At 37.5% G+C, this 25,146-nt stretch overlaps 3 protein-coding genes across 3 annotated transcripts in view; 1 reads left to right on the forward strand and 2 right to left on the reverse strand.

Moving 5' to 3' along the window:
* Positions 1–25,146, forward strand: part of UQCR-Q (Ubiquinol-cytochrome c reductase ubiquinone-binding protein) — a 169,613-nt gene that overhangs the window by 41,784 nt on the left and 102,683 nt on the right. The window lies entirely within an intron of this gene.
* LOC100880407 (uncharacterized) lies at positions 1,553–16,046 on the reverse strand. Its single transcript, XM_076537808.1, has 5 exons — positions 15,425–16,046; positions 14,506–14,562; positions 14,301–14,405; positions 13,023–13,729; positions 1,553–11,049 (listed from the first exon to the last, which is right to left on the reverse strand). Exons 1-5 carry the CDS (start codon positions 15,507–15,509, stop codon positions 10,315–10,317), a joined length of 1,689 nt encoding a protein of 562 aa, XP_076393923.1. The 5' UTR covers positions 15,510–16,046; the 3' UTR covers positions 1,553–10,314.
* LOC100880895 (uncharacterized) lies at positions 16,183–18,904 on the reverse strand. Its single transcript, XM_003700917.3, has 2 exons — positions 18,754–18,904; positions 16,183–17,095 (listed from the first exon to the last, which is right to left on the reverse strand). Exons 1-2 carry the CDS (start codon positions 18,754–18,756, stop codon positions 16,628–16,630), a joined length of 471 nt encoding a protein of 156 aa, XP_003700965.1. The 5' UTR covers positions 18,757–18,904; the 3' UTR covers positions 16,183–16,627.

The following is a 25,146-nucleotide window of genomic DNA, read 5'->3' on the forward strand; positions in this document are numbered from 1 at the left end:
CATGGTTAGGGAATCGCGATTGCATTACGCGAACCCTGCTCGAGCCTTTTCAATCAGCTGGCTTAATTCTGGTGCTAGGAATTCGATTTTCACGCGGCGTGCTCCAGGTGTCAAGTGTCAAGATCGAACGTTTTCGTGTCGCGCGCCATTTTTGTTGATTTACAGCTGTTTGCGATACAAAAGGAGACAAATCTTGTAACATCGACTCATTTGAAAAATCTTTGCGTTCCTGTTTACGATATTTCATTATTTACATGTTTAAATGTAAATGTTTTTAATTCATTCGTACAATGAATATTAACTGATGTACAATGCAAATGGCCGAATAAAATTAATGTATCCTTTGAACTGTATATGAAAATTTTCATTTTGTATTATAGATAAAATGAAGTATAATTATAACTTCACTAGTTTTCGATTTTCAATAAAAAATTTGTTAGATGACTTTTATCGTGTGTTTGAAAGAATTGTACAAGTACGCGAAGACTTTTGAAATGATCGAATACTTAAGCGTACTCGATTACTTTTCTTTTTAATCGATGATATGTGATATATACGAGTCTGCTTCGATTGATCAATGAATTTTTTGACGACAATAATAATTTGTAATAATTGCATGTATTTTGTATTTACTGACGCACAAGGTGCGTCTCATGTTCTTTAATAGAGGACGCACCGCCTGTGCCTTCCTTTCTTACTGACGCACCTTGTGCGTCACATGTTCTTCAATGCAAGACGCACCAGGTGTGTCACGCTCTATTTTACTAACGCATCTTGTGCGTCACATATACTTTGCTGGAGGACGCACCGTCTGCGTCTCATTCTATTCTTATTGACGCACATTGTGCGTCACATATTGTTTAGTAGAAGACGCACCGTCTGCGTCTCATTCTGTACTCATTGACGCACAATGTGCGTCACATACCTTTTAGTAGAGGACGCACCGTTTGCGTCTCATTCTGTACTCATTGACGCACAATGTGCGTCACATACTTTTTACTAGAGGACGCACCGTCTGCGTCTCATTCTGTACTCATTGACGCACAATGTGCGTCACATACTTTTTACTAGAGGACGCACCGTATGCGTCTCATTCTGTACTCATTGACGCACCTTGTGCGTCACATACTCTTTACTAGAAGACGCACCGTCTGCGTCTCATTCTGTATTTACTGAATGAACGCATCGTGTGCGTTCTACATTACTTACTAGACGACGCACCAGGTGCGTCTGCATGTAATTTTTATACCAGAATGTAGTAATTTTTCTTCGGCAGTCATTGAGTATAATCAGACATCATGTGAACAATAGTTGAATATACATATAAAATAAAAATTGAAATAAGTCGATGTCCATCGATTAATCGAAACAGACCCGACAAATACAAGCAATGTACACAAAACTTGTACTATTAATAACATGATCATGTCTTTATAAGCCACAATCGTCTAACAACCTCTTCACGACAGATAATCGCCACTGAACAGGGACGCGCACATCAGAAGAAGAAGAGGCGGGTGGAGGGTGAAACAGACAGAATGAACAAAATCAATTTACAAATAAATATAAAACGTATATTTAAATTAAATGCCACAAAGTATATCTTGTTGTATCTTCTTGCATCATAAACGAAGTCAGAGCTGTTCTAACGTGTTCCTTTGTACCTCCGCGTGAAATTACGGTGCTCCGGGCAAAACGAACGAGCGAACGAACGTCGGACGAGCGATTTGTACGTGGAACAGAAAAGAAAAAGCATCGTACTTCTGTCGTACGAAATCATTACTCTACCTTATTGTATCTTTACTAATCGAAAGGAGAAAGAAATTTTTATTTGACGCTTTTTATTTGACGATGCGGTCGATCAGAATGTACAATCCTCTTTTTCTCTTGTTTCTATGTACTCAGTCTTATGCGAGCCACGACGCGTTCGGCGCACCACAATTTCACGCGGACTCGTTAACGGTAATGAAAACGAAACGAAGAATACTAACGCGCGTCTCCAACTATTCGAACGGTTCTGCTAATCGAAATGAAAACGGAGAAAATCGTGGGGGTGGTTCTAATATGGGTGATGTACAGTAGACTCTCGTTATATTGCAAATTTTGGATGGAGTTTTAAGAGGTCTGAGTGGAGTTTCAGAATTTGATTGCGTTGTATGATCACGCGGTGGTTTACTGACCGTTGGATTATCACACGTTGGTTTACTACCCGTTGAATTACCACCAATTAGTTCACTGTCCGTTGAATTACAACGCGCTGGTTCGCTATCCGTTGGATTACCACGCGTTGGTTTACCAACCGTTAGATTACCACACGTTTCATTACAACGCGTTGAATTACCACGCGTTGGTTTACTACCCGTTGGATTACCACGCGTTAGTTTACCACCCGTTTCATTACAACGCGTTGGTTTACTACTCGTTGAATTACCACGCGTTGGTTTACCACCCGTTTCATTACAACGCGTTGAATTACCACGCGTTGAATTACCACGCGCTGGTTCACTATCCGTTGGATTACCACGCGTTGGTTTACTTCCCGTTAGATTACCACCCGTTTCATTACAACGCGTTGAATTACCACGCGTTGATTTACTACTCGTTGAATTACCACGCGCTGGTTCACTATTCGTTGGATTACCACGTGTTGGTTTACCACACGTTCCATTACAACGCGTTGAATTACCACGCGTTGGTTTACTACCCGTTGAATTATCACGCGTTGGTTTACCACCCGTTAGATTACCACACGTTCCATTACAACGCGTTGGTTTACTACTCGTTGAATTACCACGCGTTGGTTTACCACCCGTTTCATTACAACGCGTTGAATTACCACGCGTTGAATTACCACGCGCTGGTTCACTATCCGTTGGATTACCACGCGTTGGTTTACCACCCGTTAGATTACCACACGTTCCATTACAACGCGTTGAATTACCACGCGTTGGTTTACTACCCGTTGGATTACCACGCGTTGGTTTACCACCCGTTAGATTACCACACGTTTCATTACAACGCGTTGGTTTACTACGCGTTGAATTACCACGCGCTGGTTCACTATCCGTTGGATTACCACGCGTTGGTTTACCACCCGTTAGATTACCACACGTTGCATTACAACGCGTTGAATTACCACGCGTTGGTATACTACTCGTTGAATTACCACGCGTTAATTTACTACTCATTGGATTACCACGCGCTGGTTCACTATCCGTTGGATTACCACGCGTTAAATTACCACCCGTTAGTTTACTACCCGTTAGATTACATCGCATTGAATTACCACGCGTTAGAATACCACGATTTAGATTACTATCAATTAGTCTACCACGCGTTGGTTCTTCCACCCGTTAGATTTCCACAAATTCGACTATAACATTGGAGTATTATTCATTCAATTATCAGCGCGTTATACTACCAAACATTGAATCATGACCGCGCTGAATTATCATGCATGGAATTATCAAGTTTTGAATTATCACGCGTTGCACTATAACGCACTGCATTACCAAACGTTAGATTACAATAGATTGAGTCACTACGCGTTTTACCACCACGTGCATTGCACTGCGCTGAATTATCACGTTTTGAATTATCAGACGTTACATTATCACGCGTTGAATTACCGTGCGAAATAACAATCATTGCACTATCACACTTTGAAATACCACTCATTGCACCTCAACTATAAAATACCACGCGTAGCATCGCGTGTTACGACACATTATCAGTAGAGCCCCGATCGCGCGTAATTATGGAACGTTTAAACGAGAGTCTACTGCAATTTAAATTTGGCGATTCCATACAAATACACAGCGAACTTTGCCATAATTTGCTAGACCCACCTACTCTGAATGAACGTGTCCAACTAATTACAAGGAATAAATACTGAATTTTTCTGTTTACAAAAGAAATGAACGCATACTGTAAGCCAACGATAAATGTCTATGCAAAAAGGAACTATCAATAGGTTTAAACTAGTCTCTAATAAGATCTCCACAAATATCTTCAGGTTTTAATCATGTCTTACCACAAATATGATTTTGAGTTAAATATTTATCAATCATACTCAAAACCACGAATATAAAGAAATTTGTAATTCAACATGATTTTATTAAAAGACACATTCGAATGCAAAAAAGACACTTGGAGATCCTTAGAAATTTATCGTAGGTGAAACTGACCCTTTATATTTTGAAAATATTCGAATATTCCATATTCAAATTTGGAGATATTCGAAACAAGAAAATTTTCGGCCATACACGTCTTCCAGTCGATTACAGTCATTATTGCTGTGCACTCGTTTGATCATGGTCTATTCGTATTATTGCTTAGTAAATTTAAAAAAGAAACGTTCCTTCGAACAATCACACCGCGAACCAATTGATACCCGTTGAATCGATCGCAATCAATCGACCGTTATAAGTCTGGCTCTGTTTTCTGTTTCGTCGGCATACAGTCGTTTCTGGGATCGTTTATTGTTTATGGCTGCCGTTGTTCTCGCGGTGATTATCGCACACCGTCGAACCGCTCGAAACTTCGTTGGAAAACAACATCGATCGATGAACACTAACACGTGGTACGTACAATGGTGCATAAAAGTATTCAAACAGCGTGTTCGTTCTTTTCAAAAGAATGTCTGCATTCTGGCTCGAATACGAAATTAATTTTTAATAATCAAGATCAAACTGTACCTCTAAAACAGAATTTTAGATACAGAAAATTCATTCACTCAAAGATTTCGCAGATCTCAATACGTCACTTTTCACCTAATTAAATTTTATCTATCTACTAAATTGTACCTACAACCTCAGTACATCACCCTGTATAAATACACCTAAATTGAAAAAACAATAGTCCAAAAATAAATCAAATTTGATACTAAATACCGTGTCCGACAAGATGGCGCGTGAATCAATAAGATCCGTACAGCCATCAGGCGCCAACTCACCAGACACGTAAATTACGAAAAAACACTATTGTTCGAATATTTCAATGCACCTGTAGTCTAAAAAAGATCATACGTATATACGCGCATGCGCGCAGCATTTCGTGCGCCACAAGCATGCACGTGGCACTTGTTATGTACAGATATTCACACACCCTATACGTGTACCATAAACGTAGTCTATGCAAAAGTCCTTCAAATACGGTATACATAGGTACACTACAGCGTTTCGACGCCAGTTAATTCATTATCTTGCCTTCCTCTTCGATAGAATCATATGTGTGTATGTGTGTGTATATATATAATATATACCTAGATAGGTTTCGTCGATACCATAGAGGTACATGGGTAATTGTTTACGCGATTTATGTACAAATTATCACGGTTTCAGGTAGCCGAGAAGATCAGTAAACGGACATATAGCGAACGTTTTGGCATAGTCGGTTCGGTGAGAATTATACTTCCATTATTGCTGCTTCGTGATCGTATGATGATCGATCGATAATCTGTTTGTATTAGAGGATTGTCGATGTGTATGCAATTGTATAGTTTCTATAGGGATTTGTGTAGAAAGTAGGACTTTCGTTGTGGTACAGTTGATAATTGAAGGATAATTGGTGATAATTGCTGGAAGAAAAGTTGCAAGAATATTTAGGAACGTACTGCTAATGTGTATTATAGCAAATTTAGGTTATATTGTCATAATTCTATTGCATGATCACGTTTTGGATACTCAGTTTTTCGATTAAGATGTGTTTCACTGTCAAAAGTTGAATAACAATACGTTGTATTACTAAGCGTTGAATTATCAAGTTTGGAGACACCACGCGTTGAATTGTCAAGCTTGGAGACACCACGCGTTGAATTATCAAGCATGGAGACACCACGCACTGAATTATCAAGCTTGGAGACACCATGCGTTGAATTATTAAGCTTGGAGATACCACGCATTGAATTATCAAGCTTGGAGACACTACGCGTTGAATTATCAAGCGTGGAGCTACCACGCGTTGAATTATCAAGCTTGGAGACACCACGCGTTGAGTTATCAAGCGTGGGGGCACCACGCGTTGAATTATCAAGCATGGAGTTACCACGCGTCGAATTATCAAGCGTGAGGCTACCACGCGTTGGATTATCAAGCATGGAGCTACCACGCGTTGAATTATCAAGCGTGGAGGCACCACGCGTTGAATTATCAAGCTTGGAGACACCACGCGTTGAATTATCAAGCTTGGAGACACCACGCGTTGAATTATCAAACGTGGAGGCAGCACGCGTTGAAGTATCAAACATGGAATTTCCACTCGTTGAATTATTAAACGTGGAGGTACCAAGCATTGAATTATCAAGCACTGAGTTGCCATGCGTTAAATTATCAAGCGTGGGGCTATTATCCATTGAATTATCAAGCATAGAATTACCACGCGTCGAATTATCAAGCATAGAGTTACCACGCGTTGAATTATCAAGCATAGAGTTACCACGCGTCGAATTATCAAGCATGAAGTTATCACGCCTGGAATTACCACGCGTCCAATTACCAAGCGTTGAATTATCCGATACTGAGTTATCACGCACTGAATTTCCACGTGTTCTGAATAGTAAAACGTTGAATAACCATGCGTTGAATTATCAAACGTGGAATAACCGCGCGTGAAATTATCTATCATTGAAATATAACGCCCTCAAGTCGTCCAACTTTTACCTTCACATGCAATATTTTGCAAATTACAAAAATTCTCCGCCGCTCCATTTATGACAACATAACCGTCCACTATAATATCACAATTACTACTAACATAAATACTAACATTAACGACGATATCTTTCTCACGCACAACTGCATAAACATCCGCAATCTAGTCATAAAAAGTTCTCACAATATATATAGTCTTCAGCTAAATTCATAAGGCGAAATTCACGGTTATTGTAAGGCAATATAAGTCGTTTATACTGTTGATAAAAGTGTGACATGTGCGGTATAAAGTTACGAGAAGAATCATCGATCGAACGTCTTTAATCTTCGAGGAACAAACATGGCGGCGCCGAACCGACTATACGCAACGTTCTCGTCTCAAATGTAGCGGGTAATAATAAAGTTTATATACTGCGCGGTAACAAAAAATTCAACGTCTCTTCACCGGCTATTTTTCCCTGTTTCGAAATTAATTTTAACTTCAATATTCTTTTTTTCTCTTTTCTCTTTACTTCCGCTTCGTTCGTTAAACGTCGGCGCTTACGCGGAAAGCAGAACTCAACGATAGAACTCTGAACGCTACGAACACGATACACAGAGCAGAAATTTTATTTTCCTACGGGAGCGGCGAAAATCGTAGCCGGACTAAGCGCAAACGTTTCGTATAATATAAATTAGGGATGTGCGAGAATATGTTGGATTTAATTGGGTAAATTCTCTATATTTTTCTATTTGAATGAAGACGCATTCCTTGAGAGAAACGAAACAGATGAGCTAGTATATCAGTTTGTTATAGCCCCGCCTCTGCAGCCCCCAGCGCAGGGAAATATCAAGACTCTCTTCCTATATATCTGCTATTTTACGATTCTTATAACTTGTCACTTCTCAAATAATGAAATTTAAGCTCCAAAAATGAGAAACCAACCTAAAAATTTTAGGAACCGTTCCAATTTAGTTCTCGCACACCCCTAACACAAATATCCTTTTTTTTACCATTTTCCTCGCATATCTTCTTCAAATTTCTAATAAGATCAAACATCAAATTCATCTGATCATATTTTCCCGCCTCTTTTCGGCCGCCCAATTATTTTTTTTCGCTAACGCACACGCACGATTTAGAATAAATTTTCGCTAATCGTTAATTAGTTAAATATCACAATCTATGATAAGAAGTTCGTAAATGTATGCGTATAGATATATGCCACCTGTCGCGTACGCTGAAGAAATACTAGCAGCGCCCCGCGCAAATTAGAACCGACACATGTTTTACAAAAATAAATCGTCTCGGGGTTACACACGATGATGGCTATCTAATTACATTGGGACAATGGCTCGCTAAAGTCGTCCGCCGTGATTCGGCAATAAAACGAACAGAAAATACAATTGATCCGTCTGCTCGAATCTTCACGAAAGACTAATTCATTAATTTTCTATTTAATCGTCTACGTGCCTCATCGATGAATTTCATCGACGGAGCAGAAATTTTGATCCTAAGCGAGCGAATTATTTTATCGTGGCATGATTCATCGCTAAAGAGATACTGCCATCGACTATCGACATATCAATAATTTCGTTAAGGTTTATGAAATGAAATAGTCTGTAATTTTACCAGTCTAGGTTAGGTTCGGTGAGGTTGGTTCATATTACGTTTCAATCTGTTGCATTATGGGTAGATTAGGGAGAGAACTTGTTATAGTTATATTAGTTTAAGTTAAGTATGTTAGGTTAGGACTAAATTAGGCTAAGTTAAGGTCGAATTAGGTTAGGTTATCTTAAGGTTGAGTTAGGTTAGTTCAAGTTAAAGTTAGATTAAGATAAGGTTAATTAGATTAGGTTAGGTCGTATTAAGTCAGGGCAGGTTAGGTCCTGTTAACAATGAATTATAGCAAGTTAGGTAAAATTAGGAGTCCTTCAAACTGAACTTGAAATGTAACCCAGTTTCTAACAAGAACAATTAAATTTAAATGAATAAAATTGCAGCTTGAATTCCAGAATGTCAGCTGTCTATCAAAATCTTAACGATACTATCAATACATCAAGTTATCGATTACGTCGATCGAGAACAGCAGCTCAAAACACGTCACACTCTTCCCATCGTACACAGAAGCGGAATCGTTCTAAACACAAATAATATACCAAATAAAGACAACGACGAATGAGAAGAAATATTATAATAATCGACGACGGTACGTTTACTGAGGTCGCGTAGGTGTCATACGTAAAAATGTTGAAGAGATCGTGATCGATAAAAAAAATATATATATATGTATGTATACTATGATATTATATGTATATATGTATATGTTATGTACAAGATGAGAGACCATTTGATTTGTACACGGATCGAATCGTGGAAAATAAGTCGAAGTTTCTACGCGCAAAAAATCCTTCTCGTCGGCCGTTCCGTGTGTCGTCCAAACTATTCTCATTTGTCAGATATAATATTTACAAAAAGGACAACGTGTAATGATCTCTTGGTACGATATTTACAAAACGTTCACGGCGCATCCACCCGCGCCGTCACCTACTTATGTATTCGTTTTTTTCCTTTTTTTAATCAAGCTACTCTACTTGAACGTACGATAAACGTTCTGTATGTACAACGTAATTTGTTGGCTGGTCATTTCGCGTGCGAGTCCCTTTATCCATTTGTACACAGGGACAATTTCGATGTAGCTTCTCCGTCTCGTTCCTGCTTCCTTCCGACCCACAGAAACTCGTCCAGAACATAAACATCGCATCCTTTCCTGTCAACGAACCTGCGTCCGCGTCAGAGGAAACATCGCGAACCTCGATCTCGGTAAAAAAAATTCATCGTGGAAAGGAATTGTACATCAGTCGGTGTCCTAAACTACCTACTACTGCCAATATAATACTTGAAAAGGGCTAGCATTGCTATTGTCGCATCACTCTTTGTGACATTTCGTCGTGAAAAATATAATTATCGGAAACAGAAGCATCGTTGATACAAAGATGCTGCTCTTATGGATTCGATGGACGTTTCAGGGGATGCGTCATTTACGGTCGTTGTGAAATCGAGGAATGTTTTGCAAATTCTACAAATCATCTTCTCCAGGATGTACCAAGGTTCCAAGAGTACACAACCTTCTCGGGCAACTTCGGAAAAACAATCAAATCTGGATTTAGAAATTTAAGCTGCTTTGAGAATTTAGAAAATTTGATTTTGTTCCGAATCCCGACTACTTCCGACCCCGTACATCCCTCCATTTTCTGCCCAACATAAAGTAAACCAGAACATATCCGGATCCCCTAAATCGACCAATCCATTAGCCTGCCTAACTCCTCGATCCCGAGGCACCTAAGTTACAAACATCGCTCGAGCGAACGTCGTCACGTGACTCCGTAAAACCCATAACCGAAAGAAGAAGGTACAAATAACTAACCTTGGATGTTGTTCGGCAGAGAAGCATGCAAAGGACACATCTCAATTCCACGTAACGACATAGCGCTTTATCACCGTGCGCATGCTCACATCGATGTCACCAAACATCAAGACTTGTCCCTTCTCGACAGGCTTCAGACCTAGCATATCGACGGCGACCTAACAGGACGACCATGAAAAAAAACGGATCTCGAAAAACGGAGGAGGTAGACAAACGCGTGTGTCGCACGGTCCTCAGCCTGGAGTGGGTGGGGTCTTATGTCAGTGAATATTAAAATTATACTGCTTACGGCTGGACGAAATACGAAGCCACCGACTGACGGCCAGTGGCTCCGGGTGACAGTTCGACCAGGATATGTCGCCGAAATGTGGATACGGCGAGGAGGTGGTGGTAGCCTCGACCTGTATCGCCGTAGGCAGGTCCTGTTGGAAGTCGTGCTTGCTCCTCTTCTGTCGCTGCGTCACGGGACTCGAGTGGGTGGCGTGGTTCAGTCTCTTCCCATTGATCTGGGTCGCGTGTTGCTGTTCCAGTTGCTCCAACTGCTCCAGCTGTTCCATGGGCTCGAATATGAGGCTGGGCATAGAGGCCTGTACCTGTTGGTAACTCCTGGATATGGGGGAATGCGCGATATTGTTCGAACGCGGTAATTGCACCACCAACTGCGACTTGTCCTTGTAAACGGGCGAGTAGATGGTCATGGCTGCTTCAGGGTCGATGTCGATCGGCGTCTCGGCCTCGAGGACAGTCGTCACCAAGGATGGCTGCGTACAGGTGGCTGGCAGTGTGGCAGGTACCGATATCGCCGGAGAGGCCGTGCTCGGTATCAGCGTGGCGACAGACGACTCTTCGTTGTTCGCCGGCAACGGTGACAGAGAGGGCAGCACCACGGATATCGGCGCCATCATAGAACTCGACTGCGACGAACCGGTCGAGTTCACCAGCGATGACTCTAAACTTCTTAACTCCTCGTTCGCGAAGTCCTCCTCGAGTTTGGTCTAAAACAAAGCGTTTGCAACTCGATATAAGAATCGTTTCTAGGACTACAATTGCCCAAATGAAAGCATGCCTTACAGGTTTAGTGGAGCCATGCGGGGCCAGAGACCGATAAAGCGAATCAACAGCCTGCAATGACAAAAACAGAGAACAGGTAACCGACACCCTTGTGGAAGAAGGCTGACTCTCGTTCTAGGTTTGTCTGCGATATTTTACTAGGTTCGATATGTTTGTCTTGGTGCGTCTTAAGAGATCTACGAAGACGGGGGTACTGATTGATACTTGATGTCTGAGGAACGAATTTTGGGCGGTTCCTGTTTTCTTTTTGATCTAGTTTCTTTTAAGATTCGTAGAAAATTGAAGTGGACGGATTGTGTCTGTCAAACAACTCGTAGACACTAAAATTTCGGATTTGGCTCTTAGGTTGGAAATTTTAGAACATGAAAATTTAGGAATATAAAAATCTAGAGATTCACAAACACTTAATTTTCAAATTGAGAATTGACTACACATTAAATGCTCACAAGTGCAACCCCTTGCAGAATTGTTCTCTAATAAAATTTATATACAATAATAGTTAGACTCGTGAATGTACTTTGTTGGCATGGCCCCACTAAAATTCGTAAATTTCTTAAGGACGCTATGGAATATTATACTTCAAACCTCTTTCTAAGTATCTAGTATCAGTTACAAGATTTCAAACTTATCAAACATTCATTTTGAAATGACCATCTAACGATTTGCTTGGATCTTTTCAACATTTATCAAGTCTACTTTAAGACAGTGAAACTGAGGAACCATTTTGAGTATAACATGAAGATTATTTCAATACAAATTTCCTGAGGTTCAAGGAAAATCCAAGAAAAGTGAAAGAGGATCTGGATTATTCTTTTGTTCTGCAGGTTTACTCTGCTCCATATATCTACCGCGAAATGAAAGTTCCATAAACATGAAACTAATACCATGCACGTTTAATAAAAAAAATCTACAAAACTAAAATTTTGTTCAAATGCACAAAAGGACATTTCAATGACGCGGGAAAGAAGGATTTCCGCAGCATGGAACAAAGGATTACGACTTTTCTATGAGAAATAAAAAAGCAACAAATTCTTGATGGGACGCCTCATTAACCTTTTAAAATCGAGTAAATAACAATGAAACGCTAAAGTGAAACGAGAGGATTTCGAAACACGAACGATCATAACATGCACTCGGGTACAACGTAGGAGTCCCTACATTAGTAGTAAGTGAGAGGGTGAAGACATTCTCCATTTGGGAATTTAAGGATTGACCTTGAAAATTTAGGGACTCGTGGATTTCAGAGTTTAGGGATGTAATTTGGAAATTTTCAAATTGGGACACTCAGAAAATTGGTAATTTGCGAATCTGGAATTTTGTAAATTGGGATACTCAGAAACTTGGTAATTTTAGACTCTGGAATTTTGTAAATTGGGATATTCAGAAACTTGGTAATTTGAGAATCCGGAATTTTGTAAATTGGGATACTCAGAAACTTGGTAATTTGAGAATCCGGAATTTTGTAAATTGGGATACTCAGAAACTTGGTAATTTGAGAATCTGGAATTTTGTAAATTGGGATACTCAGAAACTTGATAATTTGAGAATCTGGAACTTTGTAAATTGGGATACTCAGAAACTTGGTAATTTGAGAATCTGGAATTTTGTAAATTGGGATACTCAGAAACTTGGTAATTTGAGAATCTGGAATTTTGTAAATTGGGATACTCAGAAACTTGGTAATTTGAGAATCTGGAACTTTGGAAGTTGGATACCTCAATAATTTAGGATTTTGCAAATTTGGTAATCTAGGAGTGTAGACATTTAGAAATCTGAAAACTTGAGGAGAACTGAGGTAAGTATAGAATTCTCCCGTAGCCCAAAATCCTACGCTGCATCCCCCAGGAATACAACAGAACTAACAGCAAGACAAGGAGAGCAACATCGGGTGTCTTACCTTTGGCAGTGGATACGTGTCTGGCAGCGATAAAACGGGTGGCGAACTGGGTGCTTCCGTTTCGACGGTCAGTGTGGGTGTGGTAGGTGTTAGGGGATTCAAACTGGAGGTCGTCGAGGACACGGTGACCGTACCGGTTACGGTCACCTTCGTCGGCCGGTTCGGCACCTCTTTCGAGGCGCGGTGTTCCGCGAGGAGCTTGTCGAAGGTTTTGCTCCGACCGATGACTGTCCGACGCAACGAGACCGTATGCGCTTTGCACGTGAGCGACCTGGTGCAAGGTTTCCCGGTCTCGTCGTTCCACACCCCGCAATGTCGATCGGGATCGTACTCGCGGTCCTTGAGCAACGACCGATCGGTTTTCAACCTCTTTCGTCGAGGCGGACACGCCGTACCAGGACTTTTCACCGGACTCGAGGCGACAACCGATCCGCTAGAATTGGACGCCTGAACCGGTATCGATTCTAGAGGAGATCGAGGCGACGAGGAAATCGGTATCGACGACGAGGACAAACTCGTTGAGATGCTCGGCTGTTCGGCGTTACGTTTCACGCTTGTGTGATTGATTTTACTGCCGGCGGTGATCTGCGGTGATGATTGAGTCTTTTTCAGCTTCGACACTTTACAGTAAGGTGTTTTCACGGGAGGTTTTACGACTGGAGTGGTAGGAGGCGGAAAATTGACCGTGCCAGTAGGATGACGACTTTCTGTGACAAAATATAGACTGCATTTATACCTAGTGTTAAATTCTTTCCATAAACAACAATATTCCTTTCTTGATGAGTATTAACCCTCTCATGCATGGTGTCCACATATGTGGACATTTATGTAAATTTCTCTGTCACTGAAGATAATTTAAAGATTTCATTTGTTAAATATTTATAAAGGTGTATAATAACTCATTGCTAACTAGGATTTGTTTTCAGAAATAAATGTGAATTAAAATAAATATATATATAGGAGAATGAATTTCCTTAATATTAATCCTTATACATATGCTTGCTACATGCAACATTTCAACTCAATTCTTCTCGTTATTGACTAATTATCTTGTGTTCATAACATCCACATACAGTCATTCAACTAAATATGTAACATCCAGTTAACATTGTTTCAGACTTCTATTAAAATCTCATATTTTTGGAGCAATGTATGTAAAACAAGGAAAATTTATGCATGAGAGTGTTAAGCTTTTAATGATATTGAAATCAAGGCACATACTCGAGTTTGTCATATAATGCAGACATTAACAGTGGAACAACAACAAAATTCACGTACCCATATGTTGAATGAGAGCTTGTGGTTTGACTATAGCATGGCACGTTTCACATACTACCGTGTAAAAGGTATCTCTTTCGGGACAAAATCCGTATAAATCAATATCTGAAAAGAAAAATATTTTTTTAATAAAGGAACAATGTGTTATTTGTTGAAAATGATATTGCTATTATTACATCACAGTTATTTATGAACCATTATTTACCTTCTGATGAAAGCCGTGTAACCGAGCTGGAAAGTTGAGCTTCTGATTCTTCATCGCCTGAAACAAACCGAATCCTCTTATGGTACGAACAATTCAGTATCTAATGTTTTTTATAAAAAATGTTTGGAACTAATATCTCAAATTAATTATATACATTATACTGAATTTATAATACTGAGTTTAATTCATATTTCCAAAACAAATACTCGAAGGCAAGAGATAAAAGATTATCATGATTAATCTTGTAGCTCGGTATAAAGTTCAACTTCGCAAAGTTATAATCTTAATTATAATGTTAATGCAGAATTACAATAAATTACACTATACTACGTTAAACCCGTATCAAATCTTGTCCATAAAAGATCTTTTTCTTATACATTTTTGTCAGTATCAAGTAGAATGTGAAATAAAAAACACAAACTTCTGGGTAAACAACTTTTATTAAGTTTACATTTTGTACATGCATAATCTCTCTAGGAAAGAGCACAAATATAAAAAATACAAGTGTACATAATATTAAATACGAGCAAGGCATATCAAACAGCGCGTACGGTCCGAGATAATCGACCGGATTCTCAATTGATATCCATGCCATATCCTCTAAAGACTAACGTTTCGACGCTCCGTATTTCGCACAGTTAAGATTCGCTACGAATTACATAATTGTCAACAAAAATGTACGACAAAATGCCCGAGAGAATAAGCAAAAGACGAAGCGCGCTGGACAATTGTTGGCGACCGTTTCAAGATAAATGTGTACGAGGGATCCCAACGATGCCCTGTGTCAAAGTCGACGGACAAAGAGGAGCATCGAAGTTGAGGTTAGGTACACGAGCTAGACGCTCGTCACCGTTGTCGCGTTTCGAGCAGCGACAGCGGACGAACGAACGTACATTTCGATCAGATTCAGCGCACTTACTCAACGGCTTGTCTCGTCCGATTCTTTCGATCCAGCTGGACCAGGGCTGGCCGTGAAAGAATGTTGGGCTGTCACTTCCCGACATTGCCAGTGGCGCTCGCGTTGTGAATGAAACACGATGCGATTTCTCGTGTATATAGCGAGGCGAAAGTGTTTTGGGGCCGGGCCGCGTGGACTGCCAGGTACGGCGGCGGGTCGCGTACAATCTGCCTTTTTCTTCGCACGACAGCTCATCGAATACATTTGCGGGTTAATTAATGCGTGTTGTTTATGAATGGAAAAGGTTATCGTACGATAATGTCGACTGGCATGTTCCTGTCGGGATACATCTCTCACGGACCCGAGATTCGACCACTTCTTTCGCGTTTGTACGCCCGATTACGAGTAGCACGCCTCGGCGTACGGCACGCACGTAAGGTTATTACTGAGATACTGCGCTTGCATTGGACGGAGCGCCGTGACGTCACGGTCGCGTGCGCCAATGCGCGTGCGTGGCTCACTCCGACCAATCCGTACCACGAATTTATGCATCGTCGCGACTCGTTTGCGCTTTCTATTGGCTCTCGCGAACTGCTCAGCAGGTGGATTGGAAATTTAAAGAGTTTTTCGAGCACACTCGAACTCTGCCTTGTTTAATTAATATCCCTTTATTCTTTGTAAAAGACGAACTGTTTGAAAAATTAGATCGAATACTCTTCTTTACAGTTACGTAGGAAAAAGGAACAATCTTTCACGGAAATAAACTGATAGATTCAAACTTCAATTTTTGCACCATCTTTTATTATCGGTTACTAATGACGGAGATCATAAACACGAGTAACGTGAAATTTTATACATAATGTTTCATCACATTTATTGAAAAACATTATCTTCCGTGAATGAACACATGTGTTACTTCGTGATAGAATTATGGATCAACGTTGCGTCAACGTATTTTGTTTACAATATCTATTCACTAAACATCGATTATTATATTTATTAATCTCCATAAATGGTAGCGAGTTTTACAAAAATATAATTAAGAATAAATAATTTTGTAGGAAATTTAACAAATTACATAATAAGTCACTGGATATCTATCCTGTGTCGAATAGTCGCACCATCAGTATGAAATGAAGAAGATTTTGACTAGTAAACAATCGACAGCAGCGTGTCTAAAATGAAACAATTAAGCTAGATGATAATACTCAAAGATGTATTATTTTAACCCGCGAAGAACGATCTCGAGTTAGGTTGCGTTTGAACCGGTTGTGCCGGGTTGTTCGCGTCACCTCGATGCGCCTGAATCTGTTGCCAATTAATGAACCAGAAAGGTTGCTTTTCCCTTGGCCAAGTTTTAATTCTGTTTATCAAATCGATGTCTCCCAAGGCGTCCACGGGTATATCCTGAGGAATCGTCGTGGCGCTGGTCGTACTTGAAGATCCAGGTAACTTGGAAGTTTCGTTTGCATCGATTCGGTTTGCAACAGTAGGAGAAGCTGGAGCAGCACCGACAGTAGGAGAAGCAGCACTGAGAGTTGGAGCAGCAGGAGGAGCAGCGGCAGCTGCTGCGGCAGCTTGTTCCTCGATATATTGTGGAAGTACTTGAGGATAAGGCTTGCTACTTCCGGCGTAAGGTGGCCTTTGAGACTGCACCAGAACGAAGGCGGTGAAAAGAATTGCGTACCTTATCTGGAAGATAAAGGAATATGATCTTTAGTTGTGCGATGGGGTTTTGAGGTGTGGTTAGATATGAAGTGTAATTTGGTGTGGGTTATATGGGAGTGGGAGTATGGAGAGGATGTGTAAGAAACTAGGGAGAGACTAGGAGGAGGCTAGGGATTTTTCAGAAAATTCAGAAATTTTAGCTTTTTAATATTGAAATTTGCAAATTTTCACAGATATAAATTTGTATATTTTTCAAATTCCAGATTTGGAAGTATTTAAATTGCTAGATTTTTATATTTTTCAATTTTCAAATTTCCTGAATTCCTTTTCTAAATTCCAAAATTCTCAAACTCTTAAGTTTTCTAAATCCCCAAACTTACAAATTCTGAAATTGCAAAATTACTAAATTACTAAGTTGCTAAATTAATAAGTTACTAAGTTTCTAAGTTACTAAGTTACTAAGTTACTAAGTTACTAAGTTGCTAAGTTAATAAGTTACTAAGTTACTCAGTTACTAAGTTACTAAGTTACTAAGTTACTAAGTTACTAATTTACTAAATTACTAAATTACTAAATTACTACATTACTAAATTACTATATTACTAAATTACTAAATTACTACATTAAAAAGTTACTAAGTTACTAAATTACTAAATTTCTAAAATATTAAATTACTAAATTACTAAGTTATTAAATTACTAAATTTCTAAATTATTAAATTACTAAATTACTAAATTACTAAATTACTAAATTACTAAATTACTAAATTGTCAAATTCTCAAATCATCAAATTTCCATATAAAAAAATTCCTAAATACCAAACTTCCTATATCTCCAAATTCTGAACTCCCTAAATTCCCAAATTCTAAAATCCCTATATCACCCCATTGCTACAATATTAAATTTGTAAATTATTAAATTATTAAATCTCAAATTTGCAAGTTTCCAAATTCCAATATCTTGAAATCACTAAATCCCTAAATTCCTAAATCCTGAAATTCCTAAATTACTAACTGTACAAACCCTCAAACTTCGAAATCCCCAAATTTCCAAATGACCAAATTCCTATATCCTTAAATCACTAAATCCCCAAATTTTCAAATGTCCAAATTCCTATATCCCTAAATCACCAAATCCCCAAATTTCTAAATGACCAAATTCCTATATCCTTAAATCACTAAATCCCCAAATTTTCAAATGTCCAAATTCCTATATCCCTAAATCACCAAATCCCCAAATTTTCAAGCGTCCAAACTCCTACATCCCTAAATCACCAAATCCCCAAATTTTCAAGCGTCCAAATTCCTACATCCCTAAATCAGTAACTCCCCAAATTTCCAAATATCCAAATTCCTACACCCCTAAATCCCCAAATTCCCAAATTTCTCAAACCCTCAACTTCCCAAATTTCCCTAGAAAACTCCATTATACACCCAACCCCTTAAACCTCACAAAACAAAGCAAATTTATTTTTGCCTCCAAAAACCAATTATTCTCCTTCATAGAAAAATAAACACGAATTATTATTAACACAGCAATTGCAAAATTCCCTATATAATTAATCCTGATCTTCTACCCGAAGCGTTTATTGAACATATCAATCAACTACACCTACATTCACCGTATTTAATCAACAGTCCATATTTACAATCGCGAATTTTCGAATTAACAAGATTACTCACCATGATGATATCGTGTATTAATACTGTGTAATAATCTGTAAGCTTGTATTTCGCAGAGGAACGATGCGATCTCTCGATTTCACTGTTCGACACTAATGCATTCAAAGCCGATGATGGCTCTTGTATATAACTCTGTCCAGATACCGGATTCCCCACCACGATAGTATCGAGTCATGCTTCGATGGGAAATCGCCGCAACTTCCCGTGCCCGGTTCTCCAAACACATGTACGTACGCATCTTTTCAAAACGTGACATTCAGTGTCAGGGAAAACGTGTTCGACGTCAATACACACTCCTACACTAATTTCTCTTCGCGTTCGACATCTCGATTCACGTGAAATCTTTCCGGTTACGAGAAATGGAACAAATCTTGTCGGACGCGTCTTGACCTCAAACACGAGCGAAAGATTCGCGATCGAATGAAAGTTTCGAACTAGTTGGTTCAACTTTGGAAAGTAAACTTCTTTGAGCCATTTCGAAGGTTTTAAAACGATTCGGTGGATGGGTCTTTTTTTGGATGGGTTCTTTGTGGATTGATTTATTGGGATTGCAGGAGTTTTGGGGGAATTCTAGGGGAAGATAGGGGAGAGGAGATTTTTAGGGAGGATGGAGGAGTTTGTGGAGGGTTGGAATCTAGGGGAAAAGGGGAGTAAGCAAAAGGAGATATTAAGGTTTATGATATTTGGATTTGGTAAATTTTTAGGCCACTAATGTCCTCAATTTTTAAATCACTAAGTTTTCAAATTCTATATCTCCAAGTTACTTAATTTCCAAGCCCTTAAATTCCTCAATTTCCAACTCTCTAAATTCCTAAATTTTTAAATCCCTAAATTCCTCAATTTCCAGATCCTCAAATTTCTTAATTTCTAAATTTTCAGTTTTCTCAAATTCTATATCTCCAAGTTACTTAATTTCCCAAGTCTTAAATTCCTCAATTTCCAACTCTCTGAATTCCTAAATTCTCAAATGCCTAAATTCCTCAATTTCCAGATTCTTAAATTTCTTAATTTCTAAATTTTCAATTTTCTCAAATTCTATATCTCTAAGTTACTTAATTTCCAAACTCTTAAATTCCTCAATTTCCAACTCTCTAAATTCCTAAATTCTCAAATCCCTAAATTCCTCGATTTCCAGATCCTCAAATTTCTTAATGTTCAAATTCCCAAATTTCTCAAATTCCAACTCTCTAAATTCCTAAATTCTTAAATTCCCAAAATTCTCAATTTTCATATCTCCAAGTTCCTTAATTTCCCACGTCTTTAAATTCCTCAATTTCCAACTCTAAATTCCTGAATTCTCAAATTCCCAAATTCCTCAATTTCCATATCTCTAAGTTCCTTAATTTCCAACTCTCGAAATTCCTAAATTCCCAAATCCCTAAATTCCTTAATTTCCAAATCTCCAAATTTGTCAAATTCCAACTCTCTAAATTCCTAAACTCTCAAATCTCTAAATTCTTCAATTTCCATATCTTCAAGTTTCTTAATTTCCAACTCTCTAAATTCCTAAATTCCCAAATCCCCAAATTCCTTAATTTCCAAATTCCAAATTTGTCAAATTCCAACTCTCTAAATTCCTAAATTCTCAAATTCCCAAATTCCTCAATTTTCATATCTCCAAGTTCCTTAATTTCCAACTCTCTAAATTCCTAAATTCCCAAATCCCTAAATTCCTTAATTTCCAAATCCCCAAATTTGTTAAATTCCAACTCTATAAATTCCTAAACTCTCAAATCCCTAAATTCCTCAAGTTCTAAATCTCCAAATACCCAAACCCTCAAATCCCCAAATCCCGAGATTCTAAAATTCCCCAACTTCCAAACCCCAAAATTCCCCACCTCCCAAATCCCAAACCCCCCAACTCCAAAAATAGACTTAATTTCCCAAATAGAATTCACAGAAAACCTACCCTAACCTCCTCGCACCCCACCATTAAACCACAAAGTACTTTCCTCCTACAAAATCATCATATCATCATAATTCCAGCAATTTTCCGCATTGTCTCAAACTCAAATTAAATTAACACTTCTTACGAAATGCAACATTAAATTACGTAATTATATTGTGATGTCAGATATGAAAAATGTGATGAATCGCTATACACGTGCACTATTCCTCACTGATTCATACATGCACTTGAAACGAACAACCTTTTGTTTCGCTGTAATTGTTTTTGAGTATTTGATTTTCATCGGATAAAACCATGGTCTTTTTGCGGTTTTTTAATCGACGTTATTCCTTCGACATTTCCGTGTCTTGACATTTAATAGATTCTTAGCGATGTGAATAAATTATAGATTTTGAAATGTGTACAAGGTTGAATAAAATGATTCGTGAGATTTGAACACGTCAATAAGAGTTCACGACCTTCCTGCATTCCGATAATGAACATTCCTGGTAACGATACGCAGCGTAAATAAATTTTTTGATGATAAAATTTCTTGGAGTTCGATAGCGTTATCTATCCCTTTCTTAGGAAGAATAAAAATTTGCAGTTTAGAGCGATCGACAATTACGTGTAGCACGTTTAAAGTTCAGAAAGTGAGATAACATTTGTATCTGCGAATTTCCCGATACAGCATCACGCTTATCGTTTGCACTGAACGAGATGAGAACCATGGAAATACCAAGAACACATCCCGTTCGCACGTTTACGTCGGCCATTCACGAGCCTCCGTAAACTGTTCTTTTGTTTTTCTGCTCTCTTGGTAGTGTGTCATCTGTTCGTGAAAAGAAAAGGAACAGAGGGAACTGCGATTTATACCTTCACGGTCATTTTTAGCTCTTATTTGTCTCGGGAAGGAAAACTGAAGGATACCTCCTTTCGATTGGCTTGGGTTTTTCCCTCGGCTCCTCCGTTAGATAATATTCACGCATGATTGCGCGGCGATATAACGCGTGGTAACTTTGACGCAGGATGTTACGCGTGGAATGGATGGGAAATTGAATTTTTGTTATTTAGAAAGTATTATGTATAATGTAACGGAGAAGGAAATATAATAAGTGGGAAATATGATGAGATGGCAATATAGCGCGTGGGAAGTATTAGATGGAGATGTGAGTTATAAATATAACGTATAGTAAATGCAATGCGTAGGAAATATAATAAGATGAAAATATAATTAGTAGCAAATATAACTTTTAGAAAATATAACATATGACAAATATAACAGGTAGAAAATATAATATATGACATATGTAACATGTGTGAAATATAACATGTGACAAGTATAACATGTATGAAATACAACGTGTAGTAAATACAACATATAAGAAATATAATATATGACAAATATGACATGTGTGAAATACAATATATGATGAATATAACATGTGTGAAATACAACATGTAGCAAATATAAAATATAGTAAATACAACATATAACAAATATAACATGTGTGAAATGTAACATGTAGCAAATATGACGTGTGTCAAATACAACATATGACAAATATGACATGTGTGAAATACAACATATGATGAATATAACATGTGTGAAATACAACATGTAGCAAATACAAAATATAGTAAATACAACATATAGCAAATATGACATGTGTGAAATACAACATATGACAAATATGACATGTGTGAAATACCACATATGATGAATATAACATGTGTGAAATACAACATGTAGCAAATACAAAATATAGTAAATACAATATATAGCAAATATGACATGTGTGAAATACAACATATGACAAATATGACATGTGTGAAATACAACATATGATGAATATAACATGTGTGAAATACAACATGTAGCAAATACAAAATATAGTAAATACAACATATAGCAAATATAACATGTGTGAAATATAACATGTAGCAAATATGACATGTGTGAAATACAACATATGACAAATATGACATGTGTGAAATACAATATATGATGAATATAACTTGTGTGAAATACAACATGTAGCAAATACAAAATATAGTAAATGCAATATATAGCAAATATGACATGTGTGAAATACAACATATGACAAATATAACACATATCAAGTACATCTCTCAAAATACAACACACATAAAATACAACATACAGCAAATATAACACACAGTAAATAAAAACCATATCAAAATACAACTCACACTAATACAAATTCATGCAACTCCTAATAAACACAAATCATTGACGACATAACGCAACGATATAACTGTATAGTGCTGAATCTGCATTCCGATAAATAAGGTCATTAATCTTCAACTTTATTTATTTGTCCAAAGCAGCAAAATATCTACAATCCTACAATAATTATTCCAAGAATATTATTTTAATTTCTTCGCCTTTGATAATTCCTTTGTTCCGACTAAGAAATTGTAATCAAGTTTAATTTTAGTTTAGTGATTAAGTTTTATTGGAGGCTCAGTACAAGATAAACGCTTCTCAATTCGGTATACGATTTACGTCATCGGAATTATTATACGAATACATTGCACCGTGATTAACGCGAAAATTCCATTCAATGGGGTTTTTCGTGAACTTTGAATTTTAGATGCATCGATTGTATTGATACTTGACATTTAAAAATGACTTGTCGAGAATACGTTGTATCGCCACTCACGAAATAATTAGAAGAATAATTTATCGAGAACCTGTTCCAACAGGAAAAAAATAATTACGTTTGCTAAAAAAAACTTTATCGATTGTACGTCAAATAGTGGAAAAATTAAATTTTCGATCAATCATTTAAAAAATAGAAAAAGGGGGAATTTGAAATATTCTACCTTGAAATTTATTTAAAAATAAACGAGTGCTTCGGGAGAGGTATGCAACATATCGATTGTAAACGATTGAATGAGACTTGGCTATGAATGTTTCATATATTGCATGTCACAGAAAAAATATAGCGACGTTAAATGCTACGTAAAAATTACGAATTTTTATGTGTCACTGTTGTGAACGAAAAAGTTATAAATAAAATATGAAGTGAATATTTTTTCTCGCGTTTATTTTACTTGTTAATTGCAAAAATACTGACAATAGAATAGACAACGTGTGAAAATCGGTAAACAGAAAAATATTCAAAATTTGGTTCCACTAGTTCCCACTTTGCATCGCTAGATGGCCCGCCATTTTGTAGTCCATATGCAGTTTTCTGAATTTTTGAAAATAAAGCTTCCTGCTTACTGTAAAACCATTTGTCTTATCATATTTTGTTCGTAGAATAATTTGCAAGCATTATAATGCTTAAAAATGCTTTATTTTTCGGGGAAACGTGAGTTTTTGTTTTGATAGTTTCACGTTTGACTCCAAGATGGCGGCAGTAATGTGTTTGCTGAGATTAGCGCGCGAAAATATAAATTTAAAAGAAGCATGTAAGTGTGAGAGTTTCAAATTTAGTTCAGACTCTTAAATTAATAATTTTGCAGTAAGATATTCTTTGTTATGTTTGTTTTGTTAGTTAAACGACTATAATTCTGTAATTAATATACCTTAATTTATATATTTTTTATAATTGAGTGTTCTTGCAAATATATTAAGATGTGAATGTCAGTGTGCAAAAACTTTCAAGATATTTATAAGAAACTATCACTGTTATGCTTATTACCGAGCTGGCAGACGACGTCATCTAATTTAATGTTGAAAACGAGATCATTGCGAATGATCAACGCGATAATGACAAAATTACTCTCTTCGCTCTATGAGATAAATGTCACTTTCAAGGTTCTTACCAATGATGCCCCATGATTTTTCTCCACCCACGCTTTTCCCTTTTTCACCTACCTAAATTGAATAACATAACTTTTCAAAATATTAACTACAAATAAACTTCACTTCCATAACTTCACTTCCATACAAAATTAATGTACATCAAAATTAAGCAAAAGATCATGAATTCATTTTATTGAAATTTTACAGAATAACATAAAAAACGTTTAATATTTAATTCCAAAAAATTATGATTAATAATTGATTTGTATTATTCGTGTTTACTATTGCACATAATTTACAGTTTCATCTGAACGTAAAATAATCGTTAAAGTACACAATCAGAGTCAATTGTCCAATTAATTTTCCACATGTCCGATCTTCCGTCGTTCGCGTGTAACCTGAAATGACACAGGGGTCATCGTACGAATTGTCGCAAATTTATTCAAAAGCGAATTAGCGATATTCTTCCCACGCGTTATAACGCCACTCGTTAAATCACAGGTTTAATTTAAACGTTGTGTAGATACAATGTTATAATGTTATATCGCCGCAAATGATATTTGTGGATATTTAATTTATCATGTGTTATATTTTTTTATATTAACATATGTTGTATTGCAATGTTATATCGTCATGTATGATGTGTGTGAAAAGTTTAATGTATCACATATTATATTGCCACATAATATATTTTCTTCATATTAACACATAATACATTGCAACGTGT

Source organism: Megachile rotundata, chromosome 12 (assembly GCF_050947335.1).
Source record: "Megachile rotundata isolate GNS110a chromosome 12, iyMegRotu1, whole genome shotgun sequence".
NCBI classification, from domain to species: domain Eukaryota; kingdom Metazoa; phylum Arthropoda; class Insecta; order Hymenoptera; family Megachilidae; genus Megachile; species Megachile rotundata.